This window comes from Eretmochelys imbricata, chromosome 5 (assembly GCF_965152235.1).
Source record: "Eretmochelys imbricata isolate rEreImb1 chromosome 5, rEreImb1.hap1, whole genome shotgun sequence".
Classification (NCBI taxonomy): domain Eukaryota; kingdom Metazoa; phylum Chordata; order Testudines; family Cheloniidae; genus Eretmochelys; species Eretmochelys imbricata.
In genome coordinates this window covers 44,244,537-44,265,415 of record NC_135576.1, presented here as the reverse complement: position 1 = coordinate 44,265,415, position 20,879 = coordinate 44,244,537, and the positions used below count along the sequence as shown (strand labels likewise).

The 20,879-nt window shown below is 41.5% G+C and overlaps 1 protein-coding gene across 1 annotated transcript in view; it reads right to left on the bottom strand.

Moving 5' to 3' along the window:
• Positions 1–20,879, bottom strand: part of SERINC5 (serine incorporator 5) — a 62,765-nt gene that overhangs the window by 24,420 nt on the left and 17,466 nt on the right. The window contains exons 2-5 of the mRNA XM_077816973.1: positions 14,124–14,291; positions 5,612–5,790; positions 5,195–5,277; positions 799–892 (exon numbers count right to left, since the gene is read on the bottom strand). Coding sequence (XP_077673099.1) covers positions 799–892; positions 5,195–5,277; positions 5,612–5,790; positions 14,124–14,291 — 524 coding nt within the window. The remainder of the gene's footprint in view (positions 1–798; positions 893–5,194; positions 5,278–5,611; positions 5,791–14,123; positions 14,292–20,879) is intronic.

Here is a 20,879-nt window from a genome sequence, read left to right as displayed (position 1 = left end):
TTTTATCTTATCCTCAGGAAAACAGTTATCAGGGGAGAAAAGGGAGAGAGCAGAGGGTTTTAAACCTTTTCTACAAGCTAATGGGATAACTGTGAAAACAAAAGAACAGAGAAAGACAGCGGAATGGATGGGCAGGGAATAGCTAAAGGGAGGGGATTGTGTGTTTGTGTAGGATTTAAGAGTTCTAAAATATTAATGGGGCAGGGAAGGAAGGTGCCAAAGCTACACAAATGGGAAATCAAGCCTATACAAAAGAGGCTGGGCAAGGGGATTGATCAAGGAAAGTTGTAGAGTTGGGTGGAAACAAGTGGCTCACCTCTTATTTAAAAACTGGGCTGAGGTGTGTCTATAAGCTTGCATGAAAACAAAACAGGATCCACCAGTTTACATCACTGCTTGAGTGCTGTGGCTATGCTGTATGGATCCACTCTATTTTATCAAAAATGGATTATACTGATACAGAAGTGAAGAGGCTTAAATGACGGGGTCCTTGAAGCACTATTACTATTTATTGGAAACAGAACTATTTCAGTCAAATACAAAGCAACAAGAGGTCAATAATAAGAGGGAGAGAAATGGCATCCAAAATGGGGAAAAAGGAGAGTGAGTAAAGAGTAGAAAAAGACTTAGAAGGTTGGGGAGTACTGTATCTTCTTTAAGGATAGTTGCCTTCCATCATAAAATAGTGTCCGTGGTATTTTTAAATACTGTGGTTAATTTTCTGTTAATAAAAACATGCATTTAAAGAAGGATTGCAATACAATACATTATACAACCAACTGCTTGCCAGACACATACCAGTTTTTATTCCATTTGTGTGCAAACTCCACAAGCAGGATAAGCTGAATAAGTATAAAAAGGAATCCTCCCGCTGCACCTACATAGCGCCAGGCTGCAAGGGGAAAAAAGATCAATTTCCAATTATGTTGAATTTGAGAGCTTAGATAAACAGAGCTTTGTGGTATCAGGGCAAAAGTCTATGCAGTGAAACCATTATACAGCTCATCAAGACACATCTCAATTAACCTTGACTAGAGACCTTCCTGAAAATGGCAGAGGTCACCTGAAAGACCAGTGCAACTTTGCATCCATCCCAGCTGACTGATAGACATGATTCAAGTTTATGGCACTCCACACCTTCTAGAATATCCACTACAAGTTCATTAACCTGAAGAATTTTTGTGGAGAAGGTTATGGTATATGAAGAGAAGCTACTGAAATCTTGCTACATGGTGCAGAAAAGCGGTGGCATCAGTTTACAGATCTCCTAAAACCTAAAATTGTTGAGGAACCTGAGGCTGAAAATGACTATCACTAGATTCAAAATTACACAGATGTAAAAATAAGGGGGAAAACTTATTTATTCATATTTGTAGGAATAAAAAAAAGTGTTCTGAGACACCCCCACAGCTACCACAATCCTCCGCATTCACCTATGACTGGATTAAATCAAGACTGGATGCGAACACGTACATGATAAAATAGCCTTTGGGTCCCCGCAGAAGCCACATGGGAGTAATTCTGCGTCACTTCCTTTCCAGAGTGGTCAATCTGCATCCTGACCAGATACCTGATTTTTGTGAAAAACTAAAGGCTCTGAAGCAGCAGTTTTCAAACTGCGGGTCACCACTGGGTCATGGAACGTAAGGCACGGGGTGGTGGCGGCTCTGGTCGGCACTGCCGACCCGGCTGTTACAAGTCCCGTCGGCGGTGTTGCCCAGCTAAGGCAGGCTAGTCCCTACCTGTTCGGGCACTGCGCTGGGCCCCAGAAGTGGTCAGAAGCAGGTCCGCCTCCTATGCGGGGGGGGCCCCACAGGGCTCCATGCGCTGCCCCCACCCCATACACTTGGGGTGGGGGGGATGCCCGTGGACGAGAGCCATGCGGAGGCACATGCATGCCTCCGCCTGGGAGCCGGACCTGCTGCTGGCTGCTTCTGGGGCACAGCATGGTCTGCGGTGCCAGGACAGGCAGGAAGCCTGCCTTAGCACCCCTGTTGCACCACTGACCGGGAGCCACCCAAGGTAAGCCTGCGCCCCAATCCCCTGCCCCAGCCCTGAGCCCCCGCGAAACCCAGAGCCCCCTCCTGCACCCCAAACCCCCCCATCCCCAGCCCTACCCCAGAGCCTGCACCCCCAGAGCCCTGACCCCATCCCACACCCCAACCCCCTGCCCCAGCCCAGAGCCCCCTCCCATACCCCAAACCCCTCATCCCCAACTCCATTGGATCACGGACATCTATTTTCAACTGGGTCACCAGAAAAAAAAAGTTTGAAAACCACTGCTCTAAAGGAAGTGTGTGCAGCTATTTATCTAAAGGCTCATTTGGAGTCATTGTATGTCCTATAATTTGGAAATGCATCTAGTAATACAGGTGTATAATGGGGTCTTTTCTCACTCAACATTTGACCCTTAGGCTATTGTAGGGAGAGTGGTCACTTTGGATGAGCTATTACCAGCAGGATAGTGAGTTTGTGTGTGTGGTTTTTGGGAGGAGGGTGAGGGGGTGAGAGAACCTGGATTTGTGCAGGAAATGGCCCAACTTGATTATCATGCACATTGTGTAGAGAGTTGTCACTTTGGATGGGCTATCACCAGCAGGAGAGTGAATTTGTGTGGGGGGGTGGAGGGTGAGAAAACCTGGATTTGTGCTGGAAATGGCCCAACTTGATGATCACTTTAGATAAGCTATTACCAGCAGGACAGTGGGGTGGGAGGAGGTATTGTTTCATATTCTCTGTGTATATATAAAGTCTGCTGCAGTTTCCATGGTATGCATCCGATGAAGTGAGCTGTAGCTCACGAAAGCTCATGCTCAAATAAATTGGTTAGTCTCTAAGGTGCCACAAGTACTCCTTTTCTTTTTGCGAATACAGACTAACACGGCTGTTACTCTGAAACCAGCTATAGCTATAGACAGTCAGCTATCCGCACTAACAATTCATAGCTGGGGAATGTGCTAATGAACTTTAACTGTGACCTGAGTAGTATTTTGCCAAGAAAACTTACCTTGATTAATAAGAGCTGAACAATATTGGTGTTAGTTTACATTGCTCTTGGCAGAGTTATATACATTTGTTGTACTGCAGCATTATGGTTTGTGTTAAATGATAGACTGAAAGTACTCAAGTGTTTGTCAGTTTTGATAAGCTATTGTATTAGTTTAATGAGCATGAAGTTCTTTTGTAAAAATGTCAGCTAAGTGGAGTACAAAACTGAAGGTGTGAATGGGCTGTGTGTATGTGAGGGGGAGGGGAGAAGTCTGGTAGGCTCCTCACCCCTACTCAGTAACTAGGTACCTAGATTTCCAAGTAAGAACCATACCTATCACAGAAGGTTACATTGCAGTTTGTGTGTGCACCCGCACACGCAAAGCTAGTAATAGGGCTGTGCAAACCATGCAGTTGCACATGATGCCTCCCCAGCCAAACTAATGGGACAGGGAGCAGTGGTAATACATATATATTTTATTTAAATAGAAAGAGGGGAAGAGCTACAGAAACCTTCTGGGAGGTGGAGTATGCAGCAGATGCCTCCTGTTTGGAGAAGGGATTGAAGGAACTTCCAAACACCCTTCCCTAAGACATTGACACAAAAGAGACCAGCACATACTTCTTGATTTTTTCTGTGCAAAACAGACTGGGGGAGAAGTGTTTCCTGTCTAGAATCATCAAAAGATTGCTGTTCATGTCCTGACTCAAGAGCTACTTTTTCTCCACTTACACACGTTCATGTTACTCCAGAGAATCAGTACAGTGGAAAGGGTCACTGAGGCGCACCTGGAATCACGAATGCCTCCAAATAGTAATATTCTAGAATTCCATCACTTTCTAACGCAGTGGGTGTTTAAAGATTAAGGAACAAGGAATACGTAACTAACTTCAGCCTCATGAAACTGGGGTGGGCACCAGACTCACCAGGAGCTGTCCCTGGTGGTGCTAGTGGGCAGGGCTGGGAGCAGTACCGTCATGCCAGGGGAACTGCCCGGGCTGGGCGCTGGCTCCTGCGAGCAGCAGCCCGACATACTGCTGCTTTTCCCACTGTGGTTCATGGTAGAGCCCTGCAGCTCTGTGGATATCGGCTTTATACACGTGGATATCCATATCCGCGGATATGAATTTTGTATCTGTGCGGGGCTATATTTAGGAGCACAAATCCCACTGAATTTCAGTGGGACTTTTGCTCCTAACTCCCTAAAGTAATTTTTTAAAATCTCCCCCCAAAGCTGACATTTACATATGGTTGAGAAAACATTCTCAAACCACTCTCAGAGTTAGTGACAGTAACTGCTACCAATTTATATTCCCAATTAACAAAAACGGTTTCAGACACTACTATGGAAACAGGATCCACAATAAATAAATTGGCAATACAACATCTCAGCAAGAAATCTAATTTTCTACTACTAGATGTAATTTGTTTAGTTTCCGCACAGCTTACAAGATCCTGTCTCATGACAGTCAGTCACTGCTAGTTTTCAAGAGAGAGGATTCCAGTGTGCTTTATGTTTTGTGTTACTTGGCTTACGGTACCACCTTATGAACAGAACAAGCTCTCTCTGTTGCAAATAATGGTATTCAGCTGACTGCGACACAGCTAATTATACAGACAAGGTGGGTGATGTAATACCTTCTATTGGACCAACTTCTGTTAACAGATAATTATTTGCTCACCCACTTCGCCTCTAATAGCCTGGGACCAACACAGCTATAACACCAAAGCATAAAGCTAATTATATCAGCCAGAAAAAAACCCAACACATTTTTGCATACTCCTAAGTGTCTACATTTTTCAGCACTCATTATGACTATCTGTAAATCCAAAAGCTTGCAAGGCAGCACAAGTTTGTTATTTTGTTCACACACGTACCCTGCGCATGTGTATATAACATGTTAAAAATATTCTTAACTGTTTATACAAAACTAAGAAAGAAGTGAAACAACTACGGCAACCCCATTCATTCACTCAGCTACTAGCACTATCATTGCGTTACCGTAACAAGGGTTTCAGAGTGATAGCCGTGTTCGTCTGTATCAGCAAAAAGAACGAGGAAAACTTGTGGCACCTTAGAGGCTAACAAATTTATTTGGGCATAAGCTTTCGGGAGATAACCGATCTGTCTCTACTGTTAAGGTTATAGGCACTCATACAAGCAAAATGGAAAGGGTACATGCATACAGAAAGATAAAATTGTACCATTAAGGAAGGTGTCTTGATCTGGAATGAAAAAAGCTCCTGAGCACATGGCTGCCAAAACTAGAAGCTTAATGAACCAGAACCTGGAAGACAAAACCAAAGTGGAATATTATTTATAAAAGAAATTAAAAGTCTTCGACAGGAGTTCTGTCTGTTTCATAGGACAGCTGTGCCTTAAGTAGTGGTTACTGCTCTCTGGTACAAAGGAATCACTACCGGTCTGAATACAACTTAGAATTCACTTCTACACATTTATGTACATATGTCAAACAAACCATCAAAATTAACTCAGTGTTTTTGATAACACTATACATAATCAAAAAGAAATGCAGTATGGAAATCTAGCACTACACAGGGAATGTGATTTATTGCTTGATTTTAGAAGAGGGCAAAATAAGCGAACAAGCTAAAACTTACCCATTGTGAATATATGCTCGGCAGCTTTTGCTGTTGTTAATTTTGATGGTAAGTAAGAAGAAGATAAAGAAGAAAGATGCCATTCCAAAAGAGACCCTATAAACCGCAGAGTATCCCACTAGCTTCTCACACGTTTCACCTGCTTGAATACCTTTGCAGATGCGCTCATAAAAAGGAATCTGAAACACACACACAGTGAGAAAAACAGGATTTACCATAATTAAGCAGATTGCACTCATATAGTTTACATGTGTACAGCTGACTTAAAAACAGCTAATTGGATGTATTTCACACTTACAAGTTATGTTTCAGTGATTCTGAACCATCAGTCTGGACTGAGGGGTAAACTGCATACAACAGGTGAGGTGGTACATAGATTATAAAGGATTGGAAGTCTGGAGCCACAATTGACAGCTACTAACTCCTGTCAAATGCCTCAGTACAGGGTGAAGGGGAACAATCCCCTACTCCTCACCACTTTTAAAGGAAGATTGGCATCATACCTCTTCTTTAAAAATAAATTGCCAGAAAGGTAGGAAAATTCCATCCCTTTCCCCACTTGTTAAATATTTGCCTTTTAGGCCTTGCCCTAACTTTGTGTGGTTGTTTGTTCCCTCTCATATTCTGGCCTCAGAGGCTCACCACACTAACGTGGAAATGAATACTCCCGAAATGTCTCCTGAAAAGCAGTTTTCTGTGACTTTTATCCATTTATGTGCTCTGTCTCTGTATGCAGACTAGACCTCGCCCCCTCACCCCATGGCTAGAGCAGATCCCCAAAAGAAGGATTTATAATGGGTGAAACACCATTAGTTTAGAGGAAACTAAAGTCTCTCTGTATCCTCAGAGCCACCAACCTAAACCAATGAGACTTGTAGAGCAATACACCATCAGATGAGAGTGGGGATCATTAGTTCACTTTTCTTACATGAACAGAGGCTGACACACACAGTGTTTTGCCCTAGCAAATGTTCTCTTCAAAGATTTAGAGGAACAAGACAGAAAAAATAAATTCAGCAGCTGCTCAGCCTCGGATGATTTCAAGAAAGAGAATGAGTCTGGGAAGCATACCGATGTTGTAGATAATATCCTACATAAGAAACAGCGCAGCTCCAAGAAAGGAAGAATGCTGGTCTCTGCTTGTCCCAGATGACAACTCGAAAAGCAAAACGGAAAGGGTCAGAGAGCAAATGGACAGAAGACTGGATGATTAGATTCAAGCCATATTGTAACTCTTGAAAGATTTTCACCTCCAAATACTTTCAGAACATGGCTAGTATGCCATGCAAGACATGATTACTTGAGCAAGCAGAACACTAGTAAACAAAAATGGATGACAGGAGCGTACAAGTGAGGGGTTGGTGTACTTGCTTTCTTTGGAGAGTCACACCTGTAATCCTCTACTACCAGCAACAGTCAATCCACATGCCAGATCAACCAAAAATGTCCACAGCCTGAAAGGTTTTTTTAAAACAGCTCTGCAACAGGAGGTTAATGTATCATATGACCATGGCAATGCAGAATTGAGGACAATAAGGAGTTTTTGAGGTGTATTAGGAACAAAAACCATCTTAACAGTATTGGTCCATTACTAGACAGATATTGTAGAATCTTCAACAGTAATACAGAAAAGGCACAAGTGTTCAATAAATATTTCTGTTCTGTATTTGGGAAAAACAGAGTAATATAATCATATCATATGATGAATATTTTCCATTCCAACTCAAGAGGATGTTAAAGAGCAGCTACTAAAATCAGACATTTTAAAAATCAGCAAGTCCAGATAATTTGCATCTGAGAGTTTTTAAAGAGCTGGCTAAGTAGCTCCTTGGAAAATTAATGTTCATTTTCAATAAGTCTTGGAACACTGGGGAAGTTACAGAGGACTGGAAGAAAGCTACATTTGTGTGAATATTTCAAAAGGGTAAATGTGATGACCTGGATAACTACAGGCCAGTTAGCTGGACAGGGCGGGCAGAGCAGGGCAGGTTGGGGCCTGGTCACTTGCTGCTGCCGCCAGTGCCAGGCTCCCTGTTAGCCCCCCAGGCCATGGGGCCCGGGGCAGTTGCCCTGGTCTGTCCTATGGCCAGGACAGCTTATATTTTCAGAGCCCGAACGTTTGTGGAGCCGGGCCCACATTCCTGAATATTGGTGGAGCATGGGCACCACAGGCCTGTATAACTCGCTGCCTATGTCTTCAAGTCCTTAGACTTATCTCAGACACAATGCCCACAGAACAGTACCAGCTAGACGGGTGGTAAACTGAGATATCTGCTTATTGTACCATAACTTGATTGATTTTACTGCCACTATGTCCTCCCTCTACCCCCAATGGCATTTGTTTCATCCATCTGTTGAGTCTTTTCACAACCTAGCTTGAAGCTCACTGGGGCAGGGACAGTTTTTACTGCGAGCTTGTACAGTGCCCAGAACAATGGAGCACCGATTAGTGTCCATACATGTTACCCTGATACAAACTCTAATAAAATAGGCAATGCTGAGATTTGTTTTTCTAGACAGAATGCAAAGTAGTGAGAGTTCCCCAACGTGCATGGGGTAGACAAACCCTCCCAAGACAAGCGTCTTAGGTATCATTGAGTTAACAGATATGCTGCTAAGGCAAATGATATAGAACCGTTTCAGACTTAGTAAATTTACAGCAAATGTAGAAGCCAGGTTGGCACAACATTCAAATGGCATCATCAAATCAATAAAATTTCAAAAGGCGAGTTAGAAAGGGTAACATTCACTCCACATAAAAGAGGATGTTCACAATATTAACAGGAGTATTTGATCTCTAAATTGATAGAGCAGGCACAAAGTCATGTACCAGATATACAGATGAAGAAAAGACTGGGACTAGGTTTTAAAATTCATGAGCTCTCTATTTTTATAGATGGTCAGACTATACAAATATTGGAGAACTATAGTTTGCTTATGGCCTGGTTTCCGAGGTTGCTGAGCACTCAGAAATCCCATTGAAACCACCTCTAAATATCAGTCCATAATTAATGTCTCAGTTTCCCAATCTGGATAGAGAATTTGAAGGTAAGCCCAGCCTTAGCAGGGTGCAATTAACTGTTGAAGCTTTTGAACTTTAAACATCCCAGAACATGCTTTATTACTAATTTAGAGAACAGATAAAGAAAGCCTAGTTTCATACACTTCATTTTTCATTCAAAACCATCAAATACTCTTAATTTAAAAGAGCAATTATCTTTCCGGTTCACACTAACTCCTCTTCTTTGTGCCATTTCTTCCCACCACTGAGCCTTCAAGGCAAAAGAACAGGCAGAGAAATTGGCATTACTGAAAATCATATTGTTGAGGGCTGCTTAGGAGACCCTGAAATAGTTTACTGTTTTGATTAGGATATTTGTTTTGTTGGAGACACAAATTGTATTAAAACCTTACTAATAAAAGAAATGGATTTTATGAATTTTTGGCATAAACATGTAAATTGTCTTCAAAAAATTCAATTTCTTGGATTATATTCAACTTCTCTCCATTCAAGCTTCCCACAAATGAAAATCTAGTTCCTGTCAAGCAATCAAGATGGTACATGAACTCTGGCAAACTAAAGTGTTTTTAAAAAGCCAGAGGTCAAGGAGAATCAATATGCCTGTATTATCAGCCATACAGACTACAGGCAAGCAGAACAGAATCAATCTAGTAATTTAAATAGCTGATTAAACTGGGAAGCAACTTTAACCATGTGTTCCACGGCACACTTTCTTTGAGAAGAGTGCAGTGAAACAGCCAACGCAACGCTGGCTGAAGACCTCTTCTGAACTTTTAAGACCACCTTACTCAAACAGAAAGGCAGGCTTGATGCTTATTCCCTGGAGAAACTAACTAGATTCCAGTCTTATGTTACTGAATTATTGAAAATTCAATCCACTCCCTGTTTAAGTAGCAGAATCAGATTTTTGTTCTGTAACAGAAACAAAGTTTAGATCTCATGCATTAGTATGTTGTGCTGTCAGGAGCTATGGCAATTTGGGGAATTTATGTACACCTTACAAATTCTAGTTGATTTTAAGAACTTGCTGTATCATTGAATGCCACGTCTATTCTACAGGAACTATAGCAGCAAAGCTACCGTGCTGTAGCTATGCCAGCATAACCCAACAATGTAGACACAAACCCCAGCGACAGAAGGGTTTTGTCACCGTAGGAATACCACTTCCTTCAGCAACGTTAGCTAGGTTGATGGAAGATTTGTCTGTCGACCTAGCTATATCTACACTTGGGCTTAGGTCAACATAGCTACATCACTCAGGAGTGTGGATTTTTCACACCTGAAAAACAGGTCTCAGCGTATGTGGAATTCACCTTGTGCTGTCAGAGCTGAGTCAGGTGTCTCCCAGTCCAGGGACAATGGAAGGTCGCTAAATGGCTCCCATTCAAACTGGAACACCTTGGGACAACGGGGTGGAGAAAACCAATTCTCTTAGCTTCAGCAAATTTCTCTGCAAGGGTCGGGGGATGAAGGAGTGGAATTCCCCCAGAAGCTGAACAAAGATTTGGTGTTCGCTCTGGATCTTAAAGAAACAGAGCCTGAGACAGAGGAAGAACTCTCAGGAGGAACACAGGCACAGGCTCTTGGAGGGAGAGATGTCTTTGAAAGCAACCCGCCCAAGTTAAAGGAAGCTGGCTGGAGAAAAAAAGAGCAGATCCAGGGATGCCAAGGGTCGGCTGTCCTTAAGAGTGAGAGTTACAGCACAAAGAGTGAGATTCAAGGTGGTGTGTTAGGTCATTGCTTAAGACAGGGACTCTCATCATTGCTCCTTGGCAACAGACATCCAATAGTCCAGGTTTTTAATCCAGCACTTAATAGTTGGTTTTAAAATGTACACTGCTTAACATTGCATATGAAACACTTACATATCCTAACTCACACTAAAGTCTAGGGCACGTGAGAATTCCACTGGTTTGCACTGCATATAGATTTTAATAAAACAATTATTTGCTGGTTGGCACGAGAATCTGGATGGTTGGAGATCCCTAAGGACCAGAGATGTTAAACCCTGGTTTAGGCACACAGTCAGTGGACAGAACAAGAGAAATATTGAAAAATTTTTGTTTTTATATAAAAACAAAAATGAAAACTTATCAATGCAACAATATGTTTATTTTGCATATCACCTTGTTAGAGTGATCATTTGAAAAACATTTACTATACAAACCTAATCATATTTGTACTATAGTCAGTCATATTACATATACAGCAAACTAAAATAATTAGATTCCAAAATTAAAATAAAATAACCAAATACATTCATTTAATGTAAAATATTTTAAATAAAGTAATTAAATTGAATTTAGTTATTTTGAAGCTAACAAACCATAGATAAAGGATTCAGATTCCACATTTCTTTTAATATCTAAATTTAGTTTTATGTTTATTTGTGTGCTTTTTTAATATTGCCATGTGGCCCCTTTTGCTGTTTTTATAACTTCTTTTGGTGGCTCAAACTTGAAACATGGCTCAGGATTTACCAGCCCCACTTGGATAAGAGGACTGTGTCCTGTCTAGTATGAATGGTGTCTTATTTTTTTTGAAGAAAGACTGAATACACTCTTCTCCTGTATTTGAGTGGGGAGAAATTAAGATAAGCCTGGCAACCTTGGTTAATAGGAAATTTAGAAGACCACACTGAAAAAAAAGTAGTCTTGCCTGTTACCAGGACAACGAATTTGTCTTGTGTGGTTTAAATTTTGAACTGTATTTTGCAGACCCTGCAAACTTTCGATGAAGTCCTGCCCTTTTGGCTCAGGGGACTTCCCAGCCCTTCTTGGGCCTGGACAAGGAGGAAGGGAAAATATCCTACCCAGCTTCTCTCTCCTTGACACAGGAGGCCCACAACAACTCTTGTTGGTAACTCTGCTTGTTACCTCTGGCCAACCGGGGTTTCAGACAGGCTTACCTGCAGCTGGCCCCTTTTCACCTTACTCCCTTTTTTCTCCCTGGCCTGGAAGAGCTCAGCTGGCAGCAACCTTCCAACGGCTGGTATGTGACTCTGTTCGGAGCAAAGAGGCAGCATATGGACAGCCCTCTTTCCCAGAGCTGGTTCTGGTTGCATGGGAGAGGGAATCTTGCCCCACCCTCTCTACAAGATCCCAGGTCTTTAGAAGATTGGAAGCAGAGGTTTTCTCCAAATACAGATTATTCCCAGTGACTGCCTCCTTTATCTGCCTTTGTCTACATTGAAACCTCCCAAAAATCTTAAAAGGCCATGCCACATGACCAAGGGTGGGCACAACTACCTTAAGTGGCCAAACCACACCACCACAAGAACTTTTGCAAAGTTTGTGTATGTTCTGTGCCTCAGCTATCACATGTCCCTGAAGTAGTAAACTGTAAACCAGAGTACCCTCAAGACTGTTGCTCTGGAAATAGGGAACCAGCACTAGTTATGGTGCCCAGGCAGACAGGCTGCCAGATCTCCGCTCTCAGAAAGAGGTAGTAGACTGAAGAGCTGCACCCCAAGAGTGTGCGCCCAGGAATGCAAAGTCAGAGGCAGTGCTAGGCCTTGGCTCTGACCCAGGAAGCTTAAAAGCACACAGGCCCAGCATATAGGCCCAAAAAGCAGCCTGCAGAGTGTCCAGAGGGCAGCTTGACCAGGGCTGTGACAGAAGCTTAATTATAAGAACTATTTTAGACCATAGTTGCCCGTATACTTCTGAAGCTTTAAAGAGCTGAACAATGTCTGGGTAGCATCCAATGAGTAGTGACCACAGGAACATGATGACTCAAACACTTGAACAAGGAACACTTCTTATGAAAGGAGTGCGCGTGTGTGCACGCGTGTGCGTGTGAGCACCCCTTCACAAGAGTTAAAGAACATAAAACCATGTTCCAATCACAACCAGCCCCCTCTGCTTTTTAGGGTATGTCTACACTGGCAAGTTTCTGTGCCACAAGTTATGCCACTTATTAAAACGCTGGAATTAAACCGCTGCTGCATGTCCACACTGAGCTCGTGATGCTGGGGCACATCCACATTAGCAGCTCTTGCAATGGCAAAGACAGCAGTGCACTGTGGCAGCTATCCCACTGTGCAACTGGCCGCAGTGTGCTTTGGGAAGGGTTTACAATGCCTCGTGGGGCAGGCACAGCGTCACATGATGCAGGTTTCCCAATCCCATTGTTCCAGGGGCTTCCTACTACTTTTTCCAGCTGCTTTTCAACTGAAGTGGTGGGGGAGAAGAGTGTGTGACAGGGAGTGTGCGTGTGTATCGAGGGTGGGAGAGAGACAGTGTGTTTTGGGGACAGGGAGTGTGTCAGCATGCTGTCTTTTTTGTAAGTTTATACTGTGGCAGGAAGTAACCAGTCCTGAGGCAGGGAGAGGGAGAAATCCTGACATCAGCCCCCACCTCCATCCCTGGGCGCTCTGCACAGCAATCTCTCTCTCTCCCAACACCTCTATGTTCAACAGCAGGAGCATTCCACATTAATGGTTTGCTTTGTGTCCCGGAGCAGATCAGCACAGCACAGCATGACTGTCAAAAATGGTGCTTTGAAAGGGGGAGGGGCGCATGTCTCCAGGGCAGCCCAGTTCAAAACAATGAGCAGAGCAGTCATTTGAGGCATTATGGGACAGTTTCAAAGGCCAATTACAGTACAGAAAGCAATCAAGTGTCTACACTGGCAAAAGAGCGCTTGAACCTCTGCGCAAATAGCCTTACGACTCTTGTCCAGGTGGGTTTTTTTTGCAGGGCTGCTACTGAGGAATTTCTGCGCACAAAGTGGCTTGGTAGTGTGTACACATCTGCAGTTTGAGCAGAAAAAGCTGCTTTACTGCGCAGAAACTTGCCAGTGTAGACAAACCCTAAAACACAAAACTTCAAGGATTATTCTTCCCTTTTGAATTTTCTCTGCTGCTAAACCCACTACCGCACTTTGATGCAACTTTAAACAGTACCCACAAGAGGCTCATAATAGGAATGTTTAAGGGACTAGAGAAAGTTTCTCCTCAAAGACTGGAATCCGTTCTGTTTGCTCTTACAATATTCATTTTTGTTTTCACACTCTGACAAACAGCAAAGACCACAGTGAGGAAATCATGGTGAGACTCCTCCCACCCTTGAGAAGAGAATGTCCACCAATTGTTAGCTGGCTTTAAGATCGGTCTGCTGTTCTATCATATCCCACAAGTGATCCAAATGAAGCCTGTATAGCGTTTACTGAAATAGTTTCCACATAACTAAACAGGAAGAAGGCCGCTTGTCATTAGATCTTTGTTCCCTTATGAAACCCAACTGGAAACACAGACAGCTGGAGGGCAGAGAGAGGCATTAGCAGAACACAACTCCCATTTTTTTAAGGGGGAAGGGAGGGAGATGACTGGAACTCTGCTTCAAGAATGACTCATTGTAAGGATGTACCAAGAGAAATATTTGGTGAGGGGCTATACCCTTCCAGTTCTGCCATCTATACATGAGGGTACATTAAAAGAGCCCCATCATTCCCTTTAGAAATAATATACCAAAAAACCCTGTTACTTACGTGCTCTTTCATTTCAGTAGCTACTGTTCTTGACATCATGATACAGCAGATGAGCGTTACCAGTATGAAGTAAAGTGCATACATGAAGCGGGTGCTCGTAGATTGCTTTATCTTGGGGCAGCATTTGCAGCACAGGGAGCAAGCAGCAGTACCACAGCAACAGGCCAACTAGAAAGGCAGAAACAGACAATGTTATTCATTCCAGCAGCATCACCTCATTTTAACTGACTAATTTTGCTAGGGCTGCTGATAGACTTCCTAAACACTCCAGAAATAGACACTAACCGGAGGGGGATGTATTATCCTAGGTGCGATGGCCTGCTTGATTGCCAGTGAAGGGTAAAACCAAGATGAGCTCTAATAATTCCACAATGGAGAGTAGGAACAAAATGTACTTCTGACATCCTAAAAAAATGTTTTCTGCATTCTTAGGCAGCTCCTGGTACCGGCCGCATCCTCCCACTTGATCCAGCAGTACAAATTCACTCCAGTGACAATGCCCTACCTCCCAAAACACACACACACACTCCCCCCACTGATAGAGGAAATAAGTCAAAGGACCTGCGCTAAACGGGAACCAACTCTATGGCAACTGTAACAAAAACAAAGACAAGATGGTGTAATTTGTAATCTGAACTGGAGATTAATTTTATCTCACAAAGACTGTGTATAACTGTACTGATTGACTCCAATTTCTCATTCAGTGTTTAAATCCTTTTATCAAAGGCATACTGCACTCTTCATTGACGTTAACTTGTTAAAGTTGCTCTCTCTTTATTCAGACCTGTTATTTGAGTACTTTCCTTTTTGCTATAAAAATATTCAGAAAGTTTTATAATGGTAAAGACTGAGTGAATTAGGGAAGTTTTGACCAGCAGGCCATCATTCATTCTCTGTGCTCAAAGCAAAACTAAAGCGAATGTTAAAAAAGTATGTAGTACACAGGTTAAGAAAAGAGAGTGTCTGTACATCTCGATATAGTGCTTAGAATCTAAGCCTTAGATTATCCACAAATACAGAGTTAAGTTTGTTTTTAAAGTCATAAGATTGTGCAATATATATACATATATATATTTTGTACAATCAGCAACAACCCAAATTTAGGTGAACAACATTATGGCTACAAAAGGAAGCACTCAAATCATCAAATGCCAAAGTTAAAGTTGTTCAGACAGACATAGCCATGCCTCATTGTGTGTATGCATTTTAACAGTTTAAAGAATCACATACTACTTTTCTCTAGGAACACCACCTCATTCAGTGTGCAAGATAGAGAGTACCTCGTGACAGATGTAGCTATTCAATATTTCTTGTTATCCTATTATTTGGTTTGTGACCACATGCCTTATACCATTCCCCCAAAGCCAACATTTGCACTGAATGATCAAGGACTTCTGCAGACCCCCGCCTCATTCACTATTCAACTTTTTCAATGAATGAAACAGAGGTACTCAAAACAATTTCCTTCACTAAACACATTGCTTCATTCGTCATCTGACCCACACAGTGAATAAGGTAGAGGTCTCATAGTATGTGACCATGTAATTAAAGACTGTATAATATTGTATATGAACAAGGGAATCAAATTAAAATTGTGTGGGTAGCCCTAACTTTGGCACTTCAGACAAATAAATTCAATCAAGTTACTCATTCAGCAGACAAACCCTGATACCTCAGAATTTACCAAAATGGATAAAGAAAGCCTTGGATTTTTTTCATTCAGTCAATATTAAGTTTGAGGCCATTTCTCTTAAGTATCCAGTAAAAGTATCCAAAAAAACCACAAAAATCCAAACACCTGGGGATTAAAGCTATACTGAAGAATTAGGAATGTATGTAAATTTGGCATTCATGAGAGTGAAGGGGAACAGCATTGTTTGAACCAGGTGCTATGTAGTTCTGACAGTAAAATCTCACTCATGTCCAGAAACACGTCTGCTATTCCAGTGCTAGGCCCCTGGAGCATTATATTTAAAGCAATGAATACTTATAACACATTATTCATATAGATTATAATTACAGATTACATACTGGGTACCGGAAACTATTTTTCATTCCTTCTGAGGGTACAGTTGGCTATGTTCAGAAGAATATTTGGACACCCATCATATTCAGGGGATGTCATGTAATACATTCTAAACAACAATGGGAATTATAAAAAGCTGGTTAAGTTAAACAGCCACAGGTCAGAGTTTGACACTGATTAGGATGGTCTGTATTCCAGAAGGACCCACAGTTTGCAAGGTGCTATCCACATATACAATAAAATCAGTCCCTGCCCAGGAGAAAAAGATGCTGACACCAATATGTTCACTACAGAAGTTTCACAGATTTGTATCTTGGAAGCCAGATTTCAAGTTCAGCACTAATTTGAACCCCAACAAAGAATTAAAATTTTAACAAATGATCAACGCAATCTAAATTATGTACTCACTATCATGATAGTGAGTACAAGTATGTTCCATTCACCTCACTTCCTGGTTTCTATTACTATAAGGCAGGGGTTCTCAAACTGTGGGTCGGGACACCATTTTAATGGGGTCGCCAGGGCTGGTGTTAGACTTGCTGGGGTCTAGGGCTGAAGCCAAAGCCCCACTGCTCGGGGTCAAAGCCAAAGCTGAAGCCCGAGGCCCGCCACTTGTGGCCGAAGCCCAAGGGCTCCAGCCCTGGGCAAAGGTGCTCAGGTTACAGGCCCCGTGTGCCTGGGGCTGATGCCCTCGGGCATTGGCCCCCACCCACCCAGGATAGTGGGGCTCAAGCTTTGGCTGTGTCTCCGCCCTGTCTGGGGTGGCAGGGCTTGGGTGGGCTCGGGCTTCAGTCCCTCTCGTGGGGTCATGTAATAATTTGTTATCAGAAAGGAGTCACTGTGCAATGAAGTTTGAGAACTGCAGCTATAGGGTCAAAAAATTCTCCACAGGACCTATTGCCTACTGTGGGGTAGCAGTGGATTCCATTAACATAGTAAAGACAAGAGACGAGAAGACGTGGGGAGAAACAAAACGTTTCATGACCTTTTACACTAGTTAACTGCTTTAATTATAAAGCAATCACTGAAAATATAGTTACGGTTCAATTTATAAAGCAAGCAGGAATTTTAGTTTACTCATTATGGATTAATATTTTTCAGCAGAGTTCTAGTTTCCATGAGTTAGGCATTAGGCTAGAGTACATACATACATTCATACTGACACACTAATAAATCTTATGTCTGTACTCTATCTTCGGTTGGAATACCACAGAAAAGTCTGACAGCGATTACAAGCATTACACAAAAAACAAGGCCTTGGCTTTCTACAAATATTTATAACCATACCTCCATCTTTCAGACCATTATGTTGAGCAGTCAGGGCTTTAGTTAATACAGATGAAATCTGACAAAACATTAGAAGGAATCAGCACCCACTTTGCTCAGTGTATGTCCCAAGAGCTCACAAGGGGAACAGTTCTCACCAGAGAGGAACTCAAGTATTTTTGAAAAAAGAAAAGGAGTACTTGTGGCACCTTAGAGACTAACAAATGTATTTGAGAATGCATCCGATGAAGTGAGCTGTAGCTCACGAAAGCTTATGCTCAAATAAATTTGCTAATCTAAGGTGCCACAAGTACTCCTTTTCTTTTTACGAATACAGACTAACAGCTGCTACTCTGAAACCTGAAAATAGAAAGTTCACTAAGATTGGCATTTTAATCCTTCTGCTGATGGCAGTTAGTTTGCTGGAGACACACATTTGTGACAGCAGTAAAGAAACCTTATGGGAACTTTTCTACACTATTAAAAAATATATAGAGAAAAATGATTAGCTAATTGATCTAACTACCATTTTTTCCTTGCATGGACACAGTGCAATACTAGTTACCTCCACTGAGCATGATGGGGCATACCCTGGACTCCAAACTCAGTCAAGGTAAATAGCATCACACTGCAAGACAATGATGGTTAGATCAAGGTTCGTTAACACACCCCATCTTAACCTTGACCCATTTTTCTAGTATATGCAAACCCAGTATAACTTTGTGAACTCCCACCCTACTTCAACCTCAGAAAGAGATACACTACTTGATTTAAACAGGTTAATGGAACAGCATGAAAACCATGTTAGGCCCCAAACCAGTAACGACTGACACACATGCTGAACTTTATGACAGTGAGTACCCTAATGAAATCAGTGGAACTACTCATGATAGTAAAAGTTAAGCGTGTGTGTAAGTATTTGTAGGACTGGAGCCATACAGTGGGCTCCTTCTCCCTGCTGTTTTCACAGGACCTCTCAATTTAGCAATATGTCTTTTGGTGGAAAGAGTGTCTCAGAAATGCCACAAAATATTCCATTTAACCATTATGAAAAATGCATCTGAGCAGGTGGTGAGCTTCAAGATTGCTGTGCAAAATAGTTAGTTTCTTTATGATACCTTCCTGCGCCGCTTCCCGCAGGCCCCAATGGCCTGGAGTGGCGAACTGCAGTAGGTGGGAGCTGTGATCGGCTGAACCTGCAGATGCTGCAGGTAAACAAACTGGTCCGGCCCGCCAGGGGCTTTCCCTGGCGGGCCGCGGGCCAAAGGTTGCAGATCCCTGGTCTACATGCTGATTTAACTGCAGTTAGTTGTAACAGCTGCTTTAGTCTTGAGTAAATATACAGTACTGTACCCTTCTCCACGAATAGGTTGTCTTTAAAAGGAATTTTTTGCATTGAGTTCACCATGCCTTTAAAAAAAATTTTAAAAGCTAGTGTTAAAGCTTTCATACAAACTGACAAAAGCCAGGAAACCAAAAGTGCAGAGTAAAAGTTAACCCTTTCTCAACTTACACTATTTATTTTCAGGTGTACTATAAGTAACAGCCCAAATCAGTGAAAGGCTTCTAATTTAGGTTATTGTCAATATAGCTGGTCAAAAAGCATTTAGCAAAAAAATGCAAAGTTTATTTCCATTTTGCAGGGCTCAAAATGGTCCCCATTTTTAAATTTTTGCTATTTTCCCTCCATATTTTTTGTTTAGCATAAACAGTTTTCCTACTGAAATCAGTATTTTCATAAATGAAAAAATTTCAATAATGATTTCAAAAAAGATTTTGGGGTGGGGGGAGAATCTATAAAATTTTAACAGTAAATAATGTTCCGGAAAACTGTGATATTGTCAAACATTTTCACAAAATTTTTTGGTTTTATGAAAAAACATTCGTGCTGAAACAAAAATGCAATGTGAAAAATTTTGACTGACTACTTATAAGCTTTTAGATTTATCTTGCTGCCACTTTCAGCGTGTGGAACACCTCACATATTTAAACATTATTTGTGCATGTGGAAGGTCTAATTTCTGAAAGCTTCAATATACTGACAACACTGATGTCACATCATAAAGTTAGTTGTCATACCAGACCATTGGTTCTAGATGGCGCTCTTCAAAATAATGTATTTAGATCAAGTTTTTCAAAACAAAGTGGTGCTGTAAGCAATGTAATCCCTAACAATCTTTGATTCTTTTTCCAATGCATTCTTACACTTCAGTTTAACAACCTTCAGAATCTACCTACACAGTAAAAACCTTTAGTTCTGTTGGAACAATAAAATAGCAGGGTACATCAATATGCTTGTGATTCAGTAGTTTTATTTTAAACAAAGGATGCCTAAATGCAACGAAGTGCGCAAGTTTCTGCTAAAACCCTTCTATATGCAAGGATTCCTTTTCAAGTAAAACTAGTTTTAATCTCAGCATCAAAACTGATTTACTGTGTTGCCTTGGGCAAATCATAAATATCATACTTTCGAAAATGTGTACGACGTGATGGTCCTAAATGCTACGGCTAAAAGAAGCGTAACTTAAGGACCACATTTTTGAGAGTCTTTGTCTAAATCCTCATATCTGTTTCCCCATCTAGAAAATGAGGACAATATTTATCTACCGTCCCAGGGTGTTGAAAAGTAGGAGTTAACATTTGTACAGTGTTCTGATGGTATTACTACTTAAGAAACCATTAGCATGTCAAAATATGTTAAATTCTTGTGGTGCATGAGCCAAATGAAAATGCCATTAATTCTTCAGATATAAAATTAACCTGGAAATAATTTAAGAGAGTGTGGTGGTCTTCAAATGGTTAATTACCATGTTAACCACCTGTTTCAAAGGAGTTCTGAAATTTATAAAAGATTTGCTACCCCTATAGTATCTCAACCAGTAAATCACAATACTTTCCCTATGCTAACACATCTTGCAGTAGTGACCCAGCACATCTCCTCCCTCCTGATGGGAGAGTCTCTTCATTACTGAGACTCACCTAAGCCAGTACAAGTAAGGTTTGCACCTGCTTCCATTCCCATCAAAGGGTTTCCTTGCCTTTTAATTGTACTAGCCCTGTTCTTATGCAATACTTATTCTGAAACTGAGACAGAGTGGCTGTTCCAAAATTGGAATGTCATTAAGTAGCCACTTCAGAACAGGGTTGGGGAAGAAGTGTAAACAGATTAAACAATAAAGCAGTCTAAACTGCAAGACTAGAGAGCTATAGGAATGAAGAAGAAGATCTTCTGATTAGCCACATATTTCTAGAAAAAGGATAATTTTGACATCTTTGAAATTAAAGGGAAACCACTAATTTAAAAATATAAATATTGATTTTTTTAACCTATTATTGTTGCAAGTAGCTCTAAAGTCATGATAATTGAAAGACTGAAGAAACTGGTTCTCTCTCTCTAGTTTGTTTATTCTGTGTATTTAACAGCACTATCTACTCCTGTGACAGATATTGTAATTAGGCTGTGA